The sequence below is a fragment of the Lagopus muta genome, chromosome 2 (genome assembly GCF_023343835.1).
Source record: "Lagopus muta isolate bLagMut1 chromosome 2, bLagMut1 primary, whole genome shotgun sequence".
NCBI classification, from domain to species: Eukaryota; Metazoa; Chordata; class Aves; order Galliformes; family Phasianidae; genus Lagopus; species Lagopus muta.
Genome location: NC_064434.1, coordinates 85,152,019 through 85,168,042, shown reverse-complemented (window position 1 = coordinate 85,168,042; position 16,024 = coordinate 85,152,019). Strand labels below are relative to the sequence as shown.

General features: G+C 39.3%; 3 protein-coding genes across 8 annotated transcripts in view; 2 read left to right on the top strand and 1 right to left on the bottom strand.

The window, feature by feature from the left end:
• PLEKHH2 (pleckstrin homology, MyTH4 and FERM domain containing H2) overlaps positions 1-8,149 on the top strand; it is a 52,843-nt gene extending 44,694 nt beyond the window's left edge. For 3 of the 4 annotated variants that reach the window (XM_048934792.1, XM_048934793.1, XM_048934791.1), the window contains 6 exons: positions 307-448; positions 1,181-1,326; positions 2,922-3,051; positions 3,866-3,952; positions 5,526-5,663; positions 6,735-8,149. In XM_048934792.1, the coding sequence (XP_048790749.1) occupies positions 307-448; positions 1,181-1,326; positions 2,922-3,051; positions 3,866-3,952; positions 5,526-5,663; positions 6,735-6,917 (826 nt within the window). In that variant the 3' untranslated portion in view covers positions 6,918-8,149. The remainder of the gene's footprint in view (positions 1-306; positions 449-1,180; positions 1,327-2,921; positions 3,052-3,865; positions 3,953-5,525; positions 5,664-6,734) is intronic. The other variant, XM_048934794.1, reaches the window with a different exon arrangement.
• The window catches only part of THADA (THADA armadillo repeat containing), a 301,092-nt gene extending 288,509 nt beyond the window's left edge, over positions 1-12,583 (bottom strand). Inside the window, exons 1-2 of the mRNA XM_048934787.1 lie at positions 12,515-12,583; positions 9,756-9,831 (exon numbers count right to left, since the gene is read on the bottom strand). The gene's annotated coding sequence lies outside the window, so the exon portion shown is untranslated. The remainder of the gene's footprint in view (positions 1-9,755; positions 9,832-12,514) is intronic.
• An 81-nt stretch (positions 12,584-12,664) lies between these two features.
• DYNC2LI1 (dynein cytoplasmic 2 light intermediate chain 1) overlaps positions 12,665-16,024 on the top strand; it is a 19,606-nt gene continuing 16,246 nt past the window's right edge. For all 3 annotated transcript variants that reach the window (XR_007374806.1, XM_048934814.1, XM_048934813.1), the window contains exons 1-5: positions 12,665-12,787; positions 13,030-13,147; positions 14,047-14,081; positions 14,623-14,692; positions 15,544-15,632. Coding sequence is in view for 2 of the 3 variants with exons in the window: in XM_048934814.1 (XP_048790771.1) it covers positions 12,774-12,787; positions 13,030-13,147; positions 14,047-14,081; positions 14,623-14,692; positions 15,544-15,632 (326 nt within the window). In the remaining variant the exon portion in view is untranslated. The remainder of the gene's footprint in view (positions 12,788-13,029; positions 13,148-14,046; positions 14,082-14,622; positions 14,693-15,543; positions 15,633-16,024) is intronic.

Sequence of the window (16,024 nt, the reverse complement as noted above, 5' to 3'; positions counted from 1 at the left end):
TGGCTGACCCAAAGCTTGCAACAAAAATAGTAAATGGGCGTAACTACAGCAATTTTAAATATATATATAGGGTTGTGTTTTGTTTTGTTTTAAACCTCATCAAAGGTGATCACAGCTGCTAAGAACATACAGGCAAAATTGAATTCTGAAGACTGAAATTAAGTATTTGCCCACTGGTTTAAATGTTTTCTATTTATGTGTTTTGACACTGACATAAACATTTCACATTCAGAGCATATACTACTAATCCTCAGGGCTAAGACTGTTCCCAATCTAATTTATTTAATAACTTTGTCTTTTCTGCAGGCTTTATTTTTCAGTTCAAGTTCACGGAGAGACAGACAGGGAGAAGCTGCTGCTAGTCTATCAGACAAATGATCAAATAGTCAATGGGCTCTTCCCCGTAAACAAAGAACTAGCAATGGAACTGTCTGCTCTTCTAGCTCAGGTAATCCTTGTGCATTCGTTCAGTTCTGTAGATGGAAGCCTTAAATTAAGGAATGGTTCAGAGTTGCTCGACAGTCAAGTGAGCTTCACCTTTCACACATGATAGTGCAAAAAAAAGACTGGGCTGCAAGCTTGGTGTGATGTTAACTTCTATACTAAAGTGGAAATGCTCTACTGTATGCACTGCTGTTGGCACCAGTAAGGATAAAACCTCCTACACAGTAAGGCCCTCTTTGATTGAACATCATACAGTAACATAGCATTTGTTCATTTGCTAGTCTTTAAACAATTTCTGCAAGTTAATATACCAGAGTAACAACTGTTTAGTGAAAGCCTACAGGTCTTTTGTTAGATGTGGTCTTGCTACAATCTGTTCCACTTTAAAAAAAGATTAAAAGATTACTGAGAAAGTTATTCGATGCTGTTACTCAAATCTAAACTGGTTTGTGTAGCTGAAAATGTAGCAATCTCAGAGAGAAACCAGATGGTATTATAAAAACATTTGTATGTTTTGTATTTGATATTTATCTTTTTTGCATGGTAAATATCAGATAATCAAAAATAAAATGACTTGCTTGGATTCTGTATCAGCAAAAAAAGCACCAGGTGATTACTGACAAACATTTTCATTTTTTACTTGGACAGACAGGAGAAGCTAGCTGATCGTAAATACCCAGCTGGAAAGTTACTCTGCAAGAACAATTTTTTTTTTCCTTCATGATCTTTTCCTTAGGTAGAGATCGGAGATTTTGAAAGGCCTTTCTCAACGCCAGCAGGGCAGGTCACATCCCAGTCCAAATCCAATCAAACATTAAAACAAGTTTTGGAGAGATTCTACCCTAAGAGATACAGGCTTGGTTGTTCAGAGGAACAGTTAAGGTGAGATGTGTTTTGCTACTCAGATTCACTGAAAGTTCAGCACCAAAATGAGGAGCTTTTTAATTGCCATAAGGTCTCACTTCCTCTTATGCCCTGTTTTCTTAGACTTGCGTTTGAAACTCACATTCTTACTGAATTCAAGAACCCATTTCCTTGGTGCATTACAAATCACACGGAGTACCACCATTAAGTCTGCATTCATGTAAAAGCTTTAGAACAGACAGATTCCTACACAGTGTTACAAAACCCAGAGATTTTGAAATGTTTATTTCTCTTATTCAGCAACTCTAATTTAAGCCTGAGCGTGAGCTGAAGAACTACTGAAAGTCAATGACGTGAGGGGTATATCAGAGTGTTTGCTATCCCAATGTGCAATCTCTTGCAGCCAGTCAGATTGCAGTATGGAAACTTAGCCAACTTACTAGCAGTGTATCACCTAATTTTAAATGAATAATTTGCAAGTTATTTCACTCAACACCTATTAAAGTAAATAACAGCAGAAAATTTACCATCCAAAATCAAAGCCTTGCAATTTTGAAGAGCGGTACACATTACAGAAATGTTTTCTTCATTCTTTGCTACAGAGTTGAGAGAGTTTAAAGCTATTATACGTACAAAGTAACATTATTACATGCCAAGAATTTAACAGGGACATTCAAAAGTTTACAGTTAAAAAAATAGAAAGGTACATGATTAATTTCAAAGAACAAAGTGTAAGAAGCATTAGATCAGACTGACTTGCGGAGGCTAAGCCTGTTCAGCTGTTCAAGTAGTTCCTAAACTACAAATAGACAGAAAGTGGAAGTCTATAGAAGGGAAAGAGTCACTCTATGCCTGTCCCTTTTCTTGTGTTCTTTTGCTAAGGGTGCAGTTTGACTTCATAGACTTCCAGTAAGAGTGAGCTGCAAGTGAAAGATCTCCCCTCTACTATGCATTCTCCTTCTCTTTTAGTGGGCTGGATCTAATAATCTTGTGGCTGCAGGGTGAGTCATTCCTGAAAGTCAGTGTATTGGAAAGGTGTGCCAGGGTGCTTTTAGAGGATGAGTTTTCTATAGGATCATTTTATAGAATCAGCTCACCTTGGAGCCACAAGAGAACAGAGCCACTGTGAATGCATCATGCATCAGAAGCACCCTGTCTGGCAGCTGAACTCAGACACATTGAAAAGGAAAAAAAAAAAAGTAATGTTAAGCTGCATCATCTTCCACATCTACACTAGCCACAGGTAAAGATAGGTCTAAGCTGGATGGATTTTTGGAATGACAACTGGCATTGCTGTTGAGTACTGATAAAGACAGATTGATTACCTGTAAAGACATATTAAAATCTGTTCTACACTTTTTTTCCCCTTATGCTTCCACTGCTACGTCAATATTTAATCACAATGCTGCAGAAACGAGAAGAAACTTTGTCATTCTCACATGTATTAAAACATTATACAATGTTTCCGATTTAATACTGTATAAACAATAGTTGGTGCATTAACTTAAATTACCATTTTAACACATGGATTTTTTTTTTTTTCCTCATTAAATTTGTAAGGGTAAGTATTTAAAATCCTTTCAGTAGCTGAACTACATATTTCATTTCAACAGACAGCTTTGTCAGCGATTGTCTACAAGATGGATGGCGCTCCGGGGGCACAGCGCCGCAGACTGCGTGCGCATTTATCTCACCATAGCCAGAAAATGGTCGTTCTTTGGTGCTAAGCTGTTTGCAGCAAAAGTAAGAAACTTCATGGAATTTGAGTGGTGTTACTTCGGTGTGATTTGCAGAGTTTTTTGGATCCTCTTGTGTTGGAAATGAGTGTGATACATGTGCTGATTTAATCTCTTCCCCAGTCACTCATTTGTTGTGGTGAAAGTAAATAATCACAGCACTAAGTAAAACGTAATACCTTCTCAATAAACTCACTGCTTGTTCTAGATTATTAATTAAGGTTGTATCTTTTTTCATATCTTAGCTGGAAAAAGACTTTGTTTCATACCTTTTTTGCCTGATAACTATTGGAGTATTGAAAAGCCACCATTAACTGGTTATGAAAGCAGAATGTGGCAGAAATGCAAACGTCATTAAGGCCATTTAGAGCACTCCCTTCTGTGCTGGCCTCTCTCTTAAACCACTCATATCTTAATTCTCCTTGTTCAAAGAACAACTGTGCTAAGTACAAGGGTTACTTCTCTCTTATGTCTTATTAGGCGATCCATATATATATAATACATATATATACACACACACACACACACACACGTGTTTAAATTATTTACCAGCACTCCGTTCTTTGCACACACAAGTATGTGCTAGTGAACAAAATGTCAAACTTAAAAGTAAAATTTGCTGATGAGACTGTACATTTTGTTGGATGAAGCACCGAGGGAAGCTTCACGAGTATTAGGCTGAGTTCTTAGCTCTTCCACTGGCCTACTGCATGCCTTTGCTGTTACCTCCCAGTGAAGGGAGCTCTGTGATAGCTGATCCTTGACAGTGATTTTACATAGTATCATTTTGAAGTAGTAATGAAGAACATTTCTTTATATAGCCTCTAGCAACATCCTCACTTGAGAAGTCCTTCATATGGTTTGCTGTACATGAAGATGGCATAAGCATCCTCGATTACAGCACTATGGTAAGGGACCTTTTTTTTTTTTTTAAATACTGAGCAGAGAGGGAGATTCAGCAGAATAGTACACAAAAGATGGCATCAGTCTTCCATGCCGTTATCTAGTCTTTGTCTTAAAGCAGAAATTCATTCCTTTCTAAAGGCTTTAATGTTATCATTAAAGTCGTACTAATAATAGAAATAAGTAATAATTTCTTTGCACAGAATTTATTTTTGTTTATCAGACAGTTTTTATATCTTTTAATGAAATGTTAATATTTTAATTGTTCAGATGTCAGGACATCTACAGTTACAGTTCTTAGAATAACATTAATTTTCTTTTCCTGAAGACTTCATTTTCCATTATAATTCATAATGCATTCACTCTGTTGTTACTGTTAAGTGCTGTTACTTAAAAAGATTGTTATGTTCATTGTATTATTTTTGTTTAATAGTAGGTGATATAACCCAGTCTTATTTAATTATGTCATTTTAGGCTCTGATTTTTCTTTGATTTGTGATAAAAGTTTTCACAGAAAACAACTCCTGGTAATCAGCATTAAAAAGGCAGCACCTGAGAAAATCCCTGCTTTGATTTATGTCCTGCAAAGAAATTGAACAGCATGTCGCTATTAGCAAGTACTAATATTAAATATCAGAAAATTAAAATCTCAGATTCCTAATTGTATTGATATGGGCTTTCCATTATGTTTCTTTGCAGTTAAAAAAAAAAAAACATAGTAGAACGGAAGATGAGACAGCAAAGAAAGCAAAACTATGCAGTAGCTGTAGAAGTATGAGTAGTACGAGAATGAACGTTGCATGAGACTGAAGAAAGCCCTATAAACACCAGTTTGTCTACCCACAGTGCTACGTACAGGATTCCTGCAGAACACTGCCTGTTTACAATGTAGGCAGCCCCTACCCTCCATTAAAGAAATGCTCGGTTTCCAGGCAGTATCCTGACTTTCTGCAATAAGTATCAAGGGTATCAGAAACTGTTTTTCATAACTGAAACAGTTATTTCACAGGTGTTGTCTTATGATTAATTTTTGAGTATCTGAGGCATATTAATAGGGGTTTTAACAATAAACCACATGCTAACTGAAGACTTGAAGGCCACTCGTGTGGTGCTGAACACTGAACAGTAAGAGCCCCACTGGGCAAAGAGGAGGAGCTTTGAAGTGCACCCATGTGCCATCAGAGATGAAGGGAAAAAAAGAAACACAAAACAGAAGCTACATTAATTTGTGTTTCTGTAAACTACATCACTGCACAATAAGAAACCCTGGAGTTAATAACATTAGATGCCAAATACCCTACCATTTAACTTACTGAGACACTATTTCATTTTCAAATGGAATCCCTATGGAGAACTTAGAGAAATTAGTCAAGAGTTACATAAATTGAATTAGACTCAAGTTGAAAGCTGCTTATAATATCTTTAATCTAGTTAATTTGGAATAGAATTTGGATTCAGAAGAGGGAAACGACAACATTTTGAAAAATCCACATATAATGATGTTTGTAAGACAATAACTTGTCCTGATGTGTTTTTCTTGCATTGACCTGCTTATAGCTTTCGGGTTTCTTTTTTAAGCGATTAACAGTTACATACACATACAAGAGCCTGATGACTTTTGGAGGCTATCAAGATGATTTTATGTTGGTTGTTAATGATGCTCAGACAAAGGACAAAACAACTGAAAAACTGCTTTTCGCCATGACAAAACCCAAGGTTGGTATATTACCTGGTATAGTTTTCCACCATCTGCCACTTTTCTACTATTTCTGAAGTGGGTAATCCTTAACCGATGTAAAAGATGAAGCATCTTCTTTATTCCTGGTGTTCTCACACTGACTTTTGGCAGATATCTTTTAGAGGGAGAAATAATTAGTAATATAAGAAGTAACAGCAACAATACTGTGCTTTCATGTCCCTTTAGATAGCATTCCAAACTTTTCACGTAAGGACATGGAAGGCTACTAAGGGCAGTAAGTACATGCAGGACCTAAAAAGTAATCTGGCTGATGGAGCAGCACAGATCATATTTAAGAAGCTGTATTTCCATTCTGGAGTGGAATTGCAGAACACAACATCTGAAAGATCTGTCACTTCTTTAAAATCCTAGAGTATTTCTGACTTCAGTGAAGGAACTTTTCAAAGTTCTTCAGTCCAGATTCTCTCAGTCACTGGTAAGACTGACTGTATTACAACAACAACAACAACAACAACAACAACAACAACAACAACCCTATCTTTTGCTGTTATTTTATTTCAGACTGTTCCAAATATGAATTTCACGTGTAAAATTGGATAAAATCATGACTCTTCATACAAAAAGGCAGAGTAAAGCATTATTTAAAGCTTCTCTCAGACTGTGCCCTTAAAAGCAAGGTTGGTGGACTGTGAAGGAAAAATAAAGACTTCCCAGAAGTCTTCATTCCTTTAGTCTACTCTGTATCTTGAGTCCTTGAGTTCTAGGTACTTTCTAGGAAAATTGAGGGAACACATCATGAAAGTTTTTTGTAAGGGCATCATCTATTGGACTTCGAAACCTCTCAGTTGAGTAAGCCATCTGTTTGAATCATTTAAGACTGAAGAAGACAAAGTCTTCAGCATGATGAGAATAGCGTTACATTATTGGCAAGCTGTGATAGAAGAAAGCTCCCCATCATTAGCTTGGATGATTGATGAAGTACTTTTCCAGCTGATGGTGATTGTCACTAGCAAGAAAGTTAGCTATTTTTTCAGCAGTCAAAACACATCACTGTATTTTTCAAAGAGATTTGTATGTTCCTGTTATAGATTCTTGAGATCACTCTACTGATTGCCAGCTATATTAACAACTTTCATCAGCAAAAAGGAGCTGCTCATCACCTCTCTGCACCGGCATTACTGACACCTCAAAGTGGACAGAAGCTCAAGGAAATGGAAAGTCAACCACTTCTCATCAACAACAGACCAACTAAATGCCCAACTTTGTTATGAAAGTGTTACATATTGTCATAATACATCCCTGTTATGTGGTTTCTACACCAATAGTAAACTTTCTGATGTAAAGACATATCACAGAAGCAGGTCTATAAGCAAAAGAAAGGCAGACAGATTTACTTCTACTTCAGCGGTACATAGCAAGAGAAACCCTCTAATTAAAGCCCTGGCCTGAACTGGAATGATGAAGATGAGCCAAGTTAAGAATTCTGACTTGCTGGGGATGGCTTGTCCCTATTGGTGACAAAAATCTGTCTGTCAATAGTGTTACGGAAAGGTGGCCTTGGGAACAAGTCTTTATATATTTTAGTCATTGTTTAGGTATTTTCTCAGGGAACAAACTGTCTTCAACAATTCATCCACATTTAAAAATATTTATATAGGAATTGTATAACCTTCACTTTGAAAAGGGCTTTGTTTTATTGAAAAATGTCAAATAGAATATTTTCCATTTCCACTTCATATTTGCAGTACTATCACCATGGGACAAAAAAATAACAAATTGTTCACTTTATGTAATTATTTCTCCTTTAAAAACTTATAAACACATCATGTAACTATTACAGATCAGAAGAGTATTCTCCCAGTATACTTTTAAGCTTTTTATACAGCTATTCCACGTGGCAAATCTTCCTCTTGACCTGAAAAATTTCTAAATAATCCCTCTCAGCTCCAGCCTTTTGGAAAATTCTAAATTAGAAAGGCACTGGGTTTAGTATAGTTTTGTCAAACAAGATCGTCTACCTGATTTCTTCTTTAATACAGAAATAAATAATATAATCCAGATGCAAGAATGACTCAACTCAAAACACAGGAATAACACAGAAAGACAGCTTGAACTGTTGTGTTTGGAGACATATGTGACATGTAAAGTGCCATGTCTATAATGTATATACATTGACTCGGAATAATATTTTATAAAAGGTGTACTACTTGTTTTTCATTTGTTTCTATACAGCTTGTATGATAACACAATGTTCTCACACACCAAAGGTAAAATGCTATATCTGTACTATGGGACTTTGGAGTACTTCCTGGTTCCCCTTTTCAGCCACAAGCCTCAGTGCTGTGTAGGGTCAAGGATACAAAAATGACAATTTTAATTCCAAATCTTACAGTTTCCATGCAAAGAAACACTTCTGCAGGCCCTGAAATAGATCAGCAGCAGAATACTCTAGTAGATAATTTAGGTCCAGCCATAGAAAGGCTAGTCAAACATTTTGACTACATTTCACAATTTCCACTTCTGTTCATGCTGATAATCAAGGATGATTAAACAGTTGATTACTTTGAACTGCAGCAACTTCATAATGATGAATATTAATATCTCATGTTTGAAAAACTCCTTTGTTTTATGACATTTTAAGATTTCATATACATATATATATATATGTATGTATATACACATATACAGATTGAGAAAGAAGTGGTTTTCAGCTGTTTGCTCTCAGTGGAAGGTAGGGATTATCTTCCTGAAGAAATGAAATAGAACAGATGGGAGATACAGAATACAAAAAGAACAGAGTATTAAAGACTGGAAGGCCAAGTTGGCAGGCTGACTTGATAAATCCATTCCCTTTGAAAGCTCTCAAAATCCTGCCACAAGTTCAGTCTGCAGGATTCTACCACCGTTTTATGGCTCAGTGCTTTCTACTGAAAATTACAGAGAGGCAGAGTCAGCAGCAGCTCCTGACACTGCTTTGTCTTTTAGTGTTAAGCTCTTGCTACTGCAACGTATTCCTAAATCAGACTTCCAGAAGCAATCCATGCTGTAGTTTCCATTTGTCTGGCAGCAACTTCCACCTCCAGCAATTACTATGACTGACTTTATTGTAAGTCATAGAATGGTTTATGTTGGAGGGGGCCTTAAAGATCATCAAGTTACACCCTTGCCTTGGGTAGGATTGCCAATCATTAAATCAGGCTGTTGAGGATCCCCAGCTCTCAAAGAGCTCTTCTCCCAGTCTGTACTCATAGCTGGGATTGCCTCAATCCAAGTGCAACCAACACCTTGCAGCTGGCCATGTTAAACCTCATTAGATTCTCATGTGTTCTCACCTCACAGGTCTATCTGGATAGTGTCCCTCCCTTCTATTGTGCCAACTGCACTGCTCAGCTGGGTGCCATCAGCAAACTTGCAGAGGGTACACTCAATCCCACTGTATGTCACTGATAAAGATGCTGAAGAGTATTGATTCCAAGATAGACCTCTGAGGGACACCACTCATGACCAGCCACCTCATGGGCACAAAGCCATTGACAACAACTCTGTCTACAAGCACCCAACCAATTCTTCATCCAATAGTCCAGCCTTCAAATCCCCTCTCTCCAATTTGAAGATAAGGATGCAGCACAGGACATGCCAGCCTTAATCCCATATAATCACGTTACCACAAATGCTGTGTAATTTTCATGAAATGAATACACTCAGAATCATGACATGACCATACAACACCAAGCAATGAAGTGTCCTCCAGGATTTTCATTAACATCAGCTAATCAAGCAAACACTCCCCTTAAGTTAACTATGTCCGCAAGGACAATCTCTTACACAGATGAGCACACTTCAACAGCTTAACTTGCAGAGCAGTGCAAGTCTCTGGGGAGCTTGCTGCAAGCTGCTCTAGTCCCAGACCTACTAAGAAGATACCACACAATGTAAGTCAGCAAAAACAATTTCAGGCAAAGTGTTAATCTATTCTGCCTCCCTCACCAGCTTGAGCCTCATGAGTGATTCACATCTCAGCACAAACCTTGAATCATCCATCAAAATAATTCACACCATGCCACCCAATGCACGACTAAAGCTCAGGCAGGAAATTAGAGCTTTCTTACCTTCTAATCTTCAGCAGCAATGATACCATGTGAGCCATGAAATGAGCAGCGGCCTCTGGGACTGATGCTGAAGAACCTAGGTTGTAAAGACATAATTCAGGATGAGATTAATATGTTGGCACATAGAAGGAGACTTCACCTTCCATCACTAACTTCAGAGCAGTTTGTGCTTGCTTTGAGCTAGCACTCAGTTACAAAAATCTGTATGGGGATGTTCAATGAATCTGAGATCTATAACGACTGAGAGGTCAGTCAATGGTAACTGTATAAAACATATTGATATGAAAATAGCATTCAATTCATATTGAATAGCAATATGAATTTCTAAGTTTGCCTTTTCAATTTTTGTGTGGCAGTACTAGTAAGCAAACCACTCATTTCTAAAGCAATGCAGTCCACAAAATTAGTATTTTCTTATTAATTTTTAATAGATATTTAAATTTAAAATATATATTTATCAACAAAGGAATTCTGGTAAATACTTAGAGCTGATATTATTTCTCAAATTACTATAGGTTTTATACGTCAGGTCCTGAAGGAAGAAAACCATCCTTGCATAAAGGAATGAATCTGTTAAACTTTTAGGTAAAGATTTAACAGCCCATACAGCTTTACTGAGATCCATTAGGTTGAGTTAAAACTAACTAAGGTGATTAGTAATTCAGTGATAAAGAATTAGAAAGAAAAAGTTATTCTTTTCCAGTTTCTTAGGGCAGTAAAGGAAATGAAATAGAGTAAGAAGAAACTTAAGTACTGAAAACTCCAAATTCATTCCCAGACTGGACTTCAGCAGAGCTTATTAAGTGTGAACCCTTTACTTTGCCCTCAGCTCAGATTTGTACTGGAGCATTTTCCAGTTTTTTCGCCATTCTGCCATGGAACGAATAATTATAAACATACTTTGGTTTTTAGTGTTATACTCCTGTTGTTGTAGTTATATATAATGACATCACAGTTCCAGGAGCCATTCCCACATCAGTTTTGTTTTCTTTGGCAGGGCTTTTACCCCTTTTATCTGCCAATTGTAGGTCAAGCACTAGCTTCATATAGCGAGATACCAGAAATGTGTCATGGAAATGAAAATTACGGAAGAAACGTGTTTAGAAAGGCATCAGGAAGACATGCTGCGGTACAACACTAAGTAATGAAAATCCAGAAGCTCCTTTAACAATAACAATACCATGGTTTCTGTAGAGGTTAGCAAATGCCTTAGAAGAGTCATGTAAAAAGCAGGAAGTGAATTGAGACAAGGGAACATAATCAGATTAAGACTTCTGGAACTGAAACTGTGTGACTATGGAAGTCACAATGGAGAAAAAATGTTTTCAAAGAGCAAATAGTACATGAGACCTGTCTCTTGCAACATAAACGTATGTGGAAGGATGAAGCAGTTGGGATGAATTCTGACTTAATCATTACATGTGAGGCCTATTTACAGATTTCAATCAAAACAGTAGGTAAGAGATTGTTTAAGCTTGGTTTTTGTACCTCAGCTCTCTCAAGACACAAAGCAGCTACTCAGATACAGAAGGCCAGCTCCTGTTGCTCTTTTGGACTGTGGGTCACTTCCCTGACTGCCCAAACTCGTGACTTGTCTGCTCAGGTTTACCTCCTTCCAACTCCCATTCATAAGATGAGGTCATTCCACAGTTTCACAGCAGCTGAGTTTATTAACAGACAATGCCTAAGGCTGAAGTAAAATATTAAACTAGAAAACAACGGCCATTCTGGTGCCAGTTCTCTTCAATGTTTTTGTCCATGACTTGGATCCAGGACTTGAGGGTATACCAAGTACATTTGCAGACAACTCTAAACTGGGGGGGAGCTGTTGACTCCCTCGAGGGCAGAGATGCCTTGAAGTGAGATTTTGAGAGATTGGAGAGCTGGGCAATCACCAACTGCAAGGAATTTTCCATGAGCAACACTGGATTCTGCACCTGTGATGGGGCAGCCCTGGGCATATACAGACTAGGGGCTGAGAGGCTGGAGATCAGCCCCGCAGAAGGGAATCTAGGAGTTTTGCATAACAGCAAGTTGAATGCAAGCCAGCAGCGTGCCCTGACAACCCAAAGGGCCAGCTGCTCCCTGGGGTGCCACAGGCCCAGCACTGCTACCACCATGTGAGGGGAAGGGTTGTCCTGCTCTGCACTGCCTCCCCTTGGGCACAGGGTGCGGGTTTGTGTGATAAAGCGTAAGAAGGACATAATGCTCTTAGAGTGGGTCTAAAGGAGGGTTGCAAAGACATGAAGTACCTGGAGGATGAGGAGTACGAGGAGCAGCCAGATCCAGCCTAGAGGAGCTGAGAGGAGGCGCATGGCGGCTGCAGCTCCTCACAGGGAGCGGAGGGCAGCACTGAGTTCTGCTCAGGGCCCGAGGGAACGACATGGAACTGAGGGGAGGAACAGCTGAGGGCTACGGACAGGGTCTGCACCAGAGGGCGGGGGGTGTGGAACGGGCTGCACAGTCTGTGGGCACGGCCCCGAGCCGCTGCGGCTCAAGGAGCATTTGGACAATGCTCTCAGACACAGGGAGTGAATTTCGTTCTGCGTGGAGACAGAAGTTGGACTCCGTGACCTTTGTGGATCTCTTCAACTCAGGATCCTGTACGGTTCTGTTAACAAGTCCCAGCATTTACAGCTCGCCCGTCCCTGACCTCGCGGATGAAGCAGCTTGCCGCCTTAAAACAAGAGCTCACACCACCACCTGCAAACCACCCAGTGACTCCACCACCTCAGCCTGCTCTCACCAGCCGCACTCACTTCCACAAGGCACTTCGCCACGCTCTGTAGCCCCGAAAACGAAGCGTCAGGAACCAGCAAGCAACCCCACAACCCCGAGAAAGGGAGAAACTTCCCTGTGCCTCCCAGCCCCTATAAGAAGGGCTGAGGGAGGGCGGACCGGAGCACGGCTGAGAGGTGCCTCCGCCCCCTTCCGCCTCTCCCCTCGGAACTACAGCTCCCGGGGCGCCCCGCGCCGTTCCCATGGCGACAGGCAGCCGGGCCCGGGCGGACAGCGGCGATGCCCAAGGCCGGGTGAGCGGGAGGCCCGCCGGAGCTTGGAGAAGGGGTCTTCGGCCCTTCCCCGCCTCTTTGGGGGCACGGCATCGCCGCCGTGCGGGCACGGGGCCGGCGGGCGGGGAGATGGCTGTAAAAAGGCAGATTCGGCCTCTGCGGTGTAACGTGGCGTGGTGGAAGCGGGGAGGGGGCTGCCCTCCTCCTGCCGGGCGGCGGGTTGTTCTTCTCTAACGGCGCGCCCGTTCTGTTTTCCCGAGCAGCGGTACTCTGTGGGATATTGCTAGAGACGAAGTGGAGAAGAGAGAAAACTCCGGCGACGATGGCGAGCGCGTGGAAGTTTGGGAAAAATCAGTGTTGTTTATGGGAAGCAAAAACGGGGTAATGGTGGTCATCGGGTGTGTTCTTTGAGCGCTGGTGCTGTTGGGGAATGGATCTGACAAGTGTGGTGTTCACTCAGTTCTTCTGGAAATGAGAGGCTGTTAAGTTTCCCCTTGTGAAAAGCTAACTGGGAACAGACAGACTCAAGTGCATTTATACCTGCCTTGCTGTGATTACAGGCACTGGCATCTTGCTGGGCACTGTGTCTGTACCAGGCAGGTCTGAGCACACATCATAACAGACTGCAAGGTGGTGGTTCCAGAAACAGGAGGGAGAGTGACTTTTTATGTGGGTAGATACTGATAGGATGAGGGGGAACGGTTTTAAACTGAAAGAAAGGAAATTTTTCACTGAGAGGACGATGAGGCATTGGCACAGCTGCTGGGAGAAGCTGTGGTGCCCCATCCCTGCAGGCACTCAAGGCCAGGTTGGATGGGCCCTGGGCAGCTGAGCTGGGGGCAGCCCTACTCACAGCTGGGGGCTGGAAATGCGTGGGCTTCATCTCCCTTCCAACCAAAAGCATTAGGTGACTCTAGGATTCCTATGACCCAGGTCGTTTTACTTCTTTACTACTAACATTGTCCTTTACATTGTCCTGTGAGGTTTGGTCATTAGTAACTCTGTAGCTGACATCTGTTAGTATTATTTACTTTTCAGAATAGAATTTTAATTTTAGAAGGATTGGTATCTGTACAGCCTCTAACTAGCAGTTAGAACAGCAGTGTAACTTGATTCTGATAGAAAGTTGGCAGTTTTCCATCACAAAGTTACAATTACATGAGTTTACGCTTTTCAGATGCCCCATAAGAGGAATATTACGTCAATTAGTTTCATTTAGTGATAAAAACTTATGTCTTAATAACATTACAGCAGAGGAGTTCTTTGTTTTTCATTTCCAGGGGAAGACCACTATCATACTGAGGTGTCTTGAGAGGTATGTGTTAAGTATTTTTCAACTGTGGGTACCTAAAGGCTGATCATAATAAAGGACATTATAAGGAACAATTGCAAGTAAAAGAGAATTGTTTAAAATGTATCTAACTAGTAGAGGTAGTCATGTAATCTAGTTGATTGCTTGCTGGGGTTTGATAATGAGATAGAAGCCTTTTTATTTTGTTGCAGTGTATTTTTTAGAATTTTACAGGACTAGTTATGTTGTGTGATAATTCATAATCCAGTATACAGGTATTGTCTTGTGTCCAGTTGATCGCTTGCAGATTGAATTTACTTCCCTTCACTACTATGTGTCGTCTGACCCCTTTGGTACTTTTCTCCAATATGAGTGCTTAAATGGCTGTCTGTTCAGATTGGTGCTGCTCTTCTTTGGTAGAAGAAAGACACTGCTGTATTAAAGTGTCTTCTTCGTACTGCTGTTAGTAAGCTAAATTCTGAACTGATTGATAAATAAAACAAAAGTAGAATTAACATTACTTATTTAGAGCATCTTGTCAATGAAATTATTTTTCTTTGGATAGGGAAGAGATTCCAAAGCCAACGTTAGTTTTGGAATATACCTTCGGGAGAAGGGCAAGGAGACACAATGCAGTGAGTACCCAGAAAGTTCAGTTTTGTTTATGTATGTAGTTTTGTAGTTTATTTTACACACACTAATAAATAATAAAATAAATAATAAATATAAATAATATATAAAAATAAATAATAATATAAAATAATAAAAAATATTTTATTAAAAATATTTTAATCTTTCATGTATTTTTCCCTATCGCTAGAATGCAGTAGATCAAAGAGCAAAGTATAACACAAAGAAATGGGTTTCATTTATGAAATCTACCCTGTTTGTCATGTTTGAGTGATTTTTATCTTCCCAAGGAGGGAAGATGCACAGGATGCATGCCTTGAACTTTGTCTTTAAAGTGTGAAATGAGTATAAACCAATGAAGATATTTACAACTGGATTTATGAGAGACATATTCATTGTAGATGATATTAAATCATAATTAAGTTTTGGTTTATGTGTCAGTATCACTAACTTTGCTCTGCAGATTGTGGGAATATTGAACCCATTCTGATCACTGCACAGTACTGTCCAGCAGTAACAAGTTGCTGCAGGCAGTTGCTGTTGTTGCTGTTACTGAAGCATGGAGTAGAAAATCTGAGAGATAAAAATCACTTGAAACTTTCTGTGGAAGCTAAGTTCCACTGTAAAGATTGATCACTTTTCCAGTTGAGACCATTACTCTTGAGGTGCAGTAAATAAAAAGAAGGATGAAAAGCTGATATATATATATATACATATATATAATGATAAATATTAATATATAGTAATATTTATTGTTTTATTAATATTTATTAATATTTAATATTTATCATTAATATTATATATATATAGTAATATTTATCATTATTCATGTTGCTTCCCATAATCTATTTTGCAGCCCAAAGATATAGCTCATTTTTGGGAAATAGGTGGTGGAACCTCGTTACTGGAACTGATTCGAATACCAATCACCGTCAACAACGTAAGGTAAATGATTAATATTAAAATTCCAAAGTTAATTTCAGCTGCCTGTCAAGCATAAGTAAATGTCTAGACTGCTTGTTAGAGAAAATTCTTTCAAAATATTAGATAACATATTTGAGATTTTTTTTTGTAAAAAATCATGGTAATACCATCAGTACTCTGCTTTGAACTTCCTTTTCACAGTCCTTTCCTAATAAGACGAGTTCTTAGCAGTCTCTGAGAACAAGAGAAAGAAATAACATGAAGGAAATGGGTTGGCCTTAAGTAGATGGAACAAGGAATGCAGAAAAAGAAAAGACGTAGTCTCTTTTTATGCTTGATGAATGAGCAGAAAAAACAAGTTGGGATGCAGAGAAAAAAATTTGGTTCCCTGCTTTTGTATGCAGACACAGGAA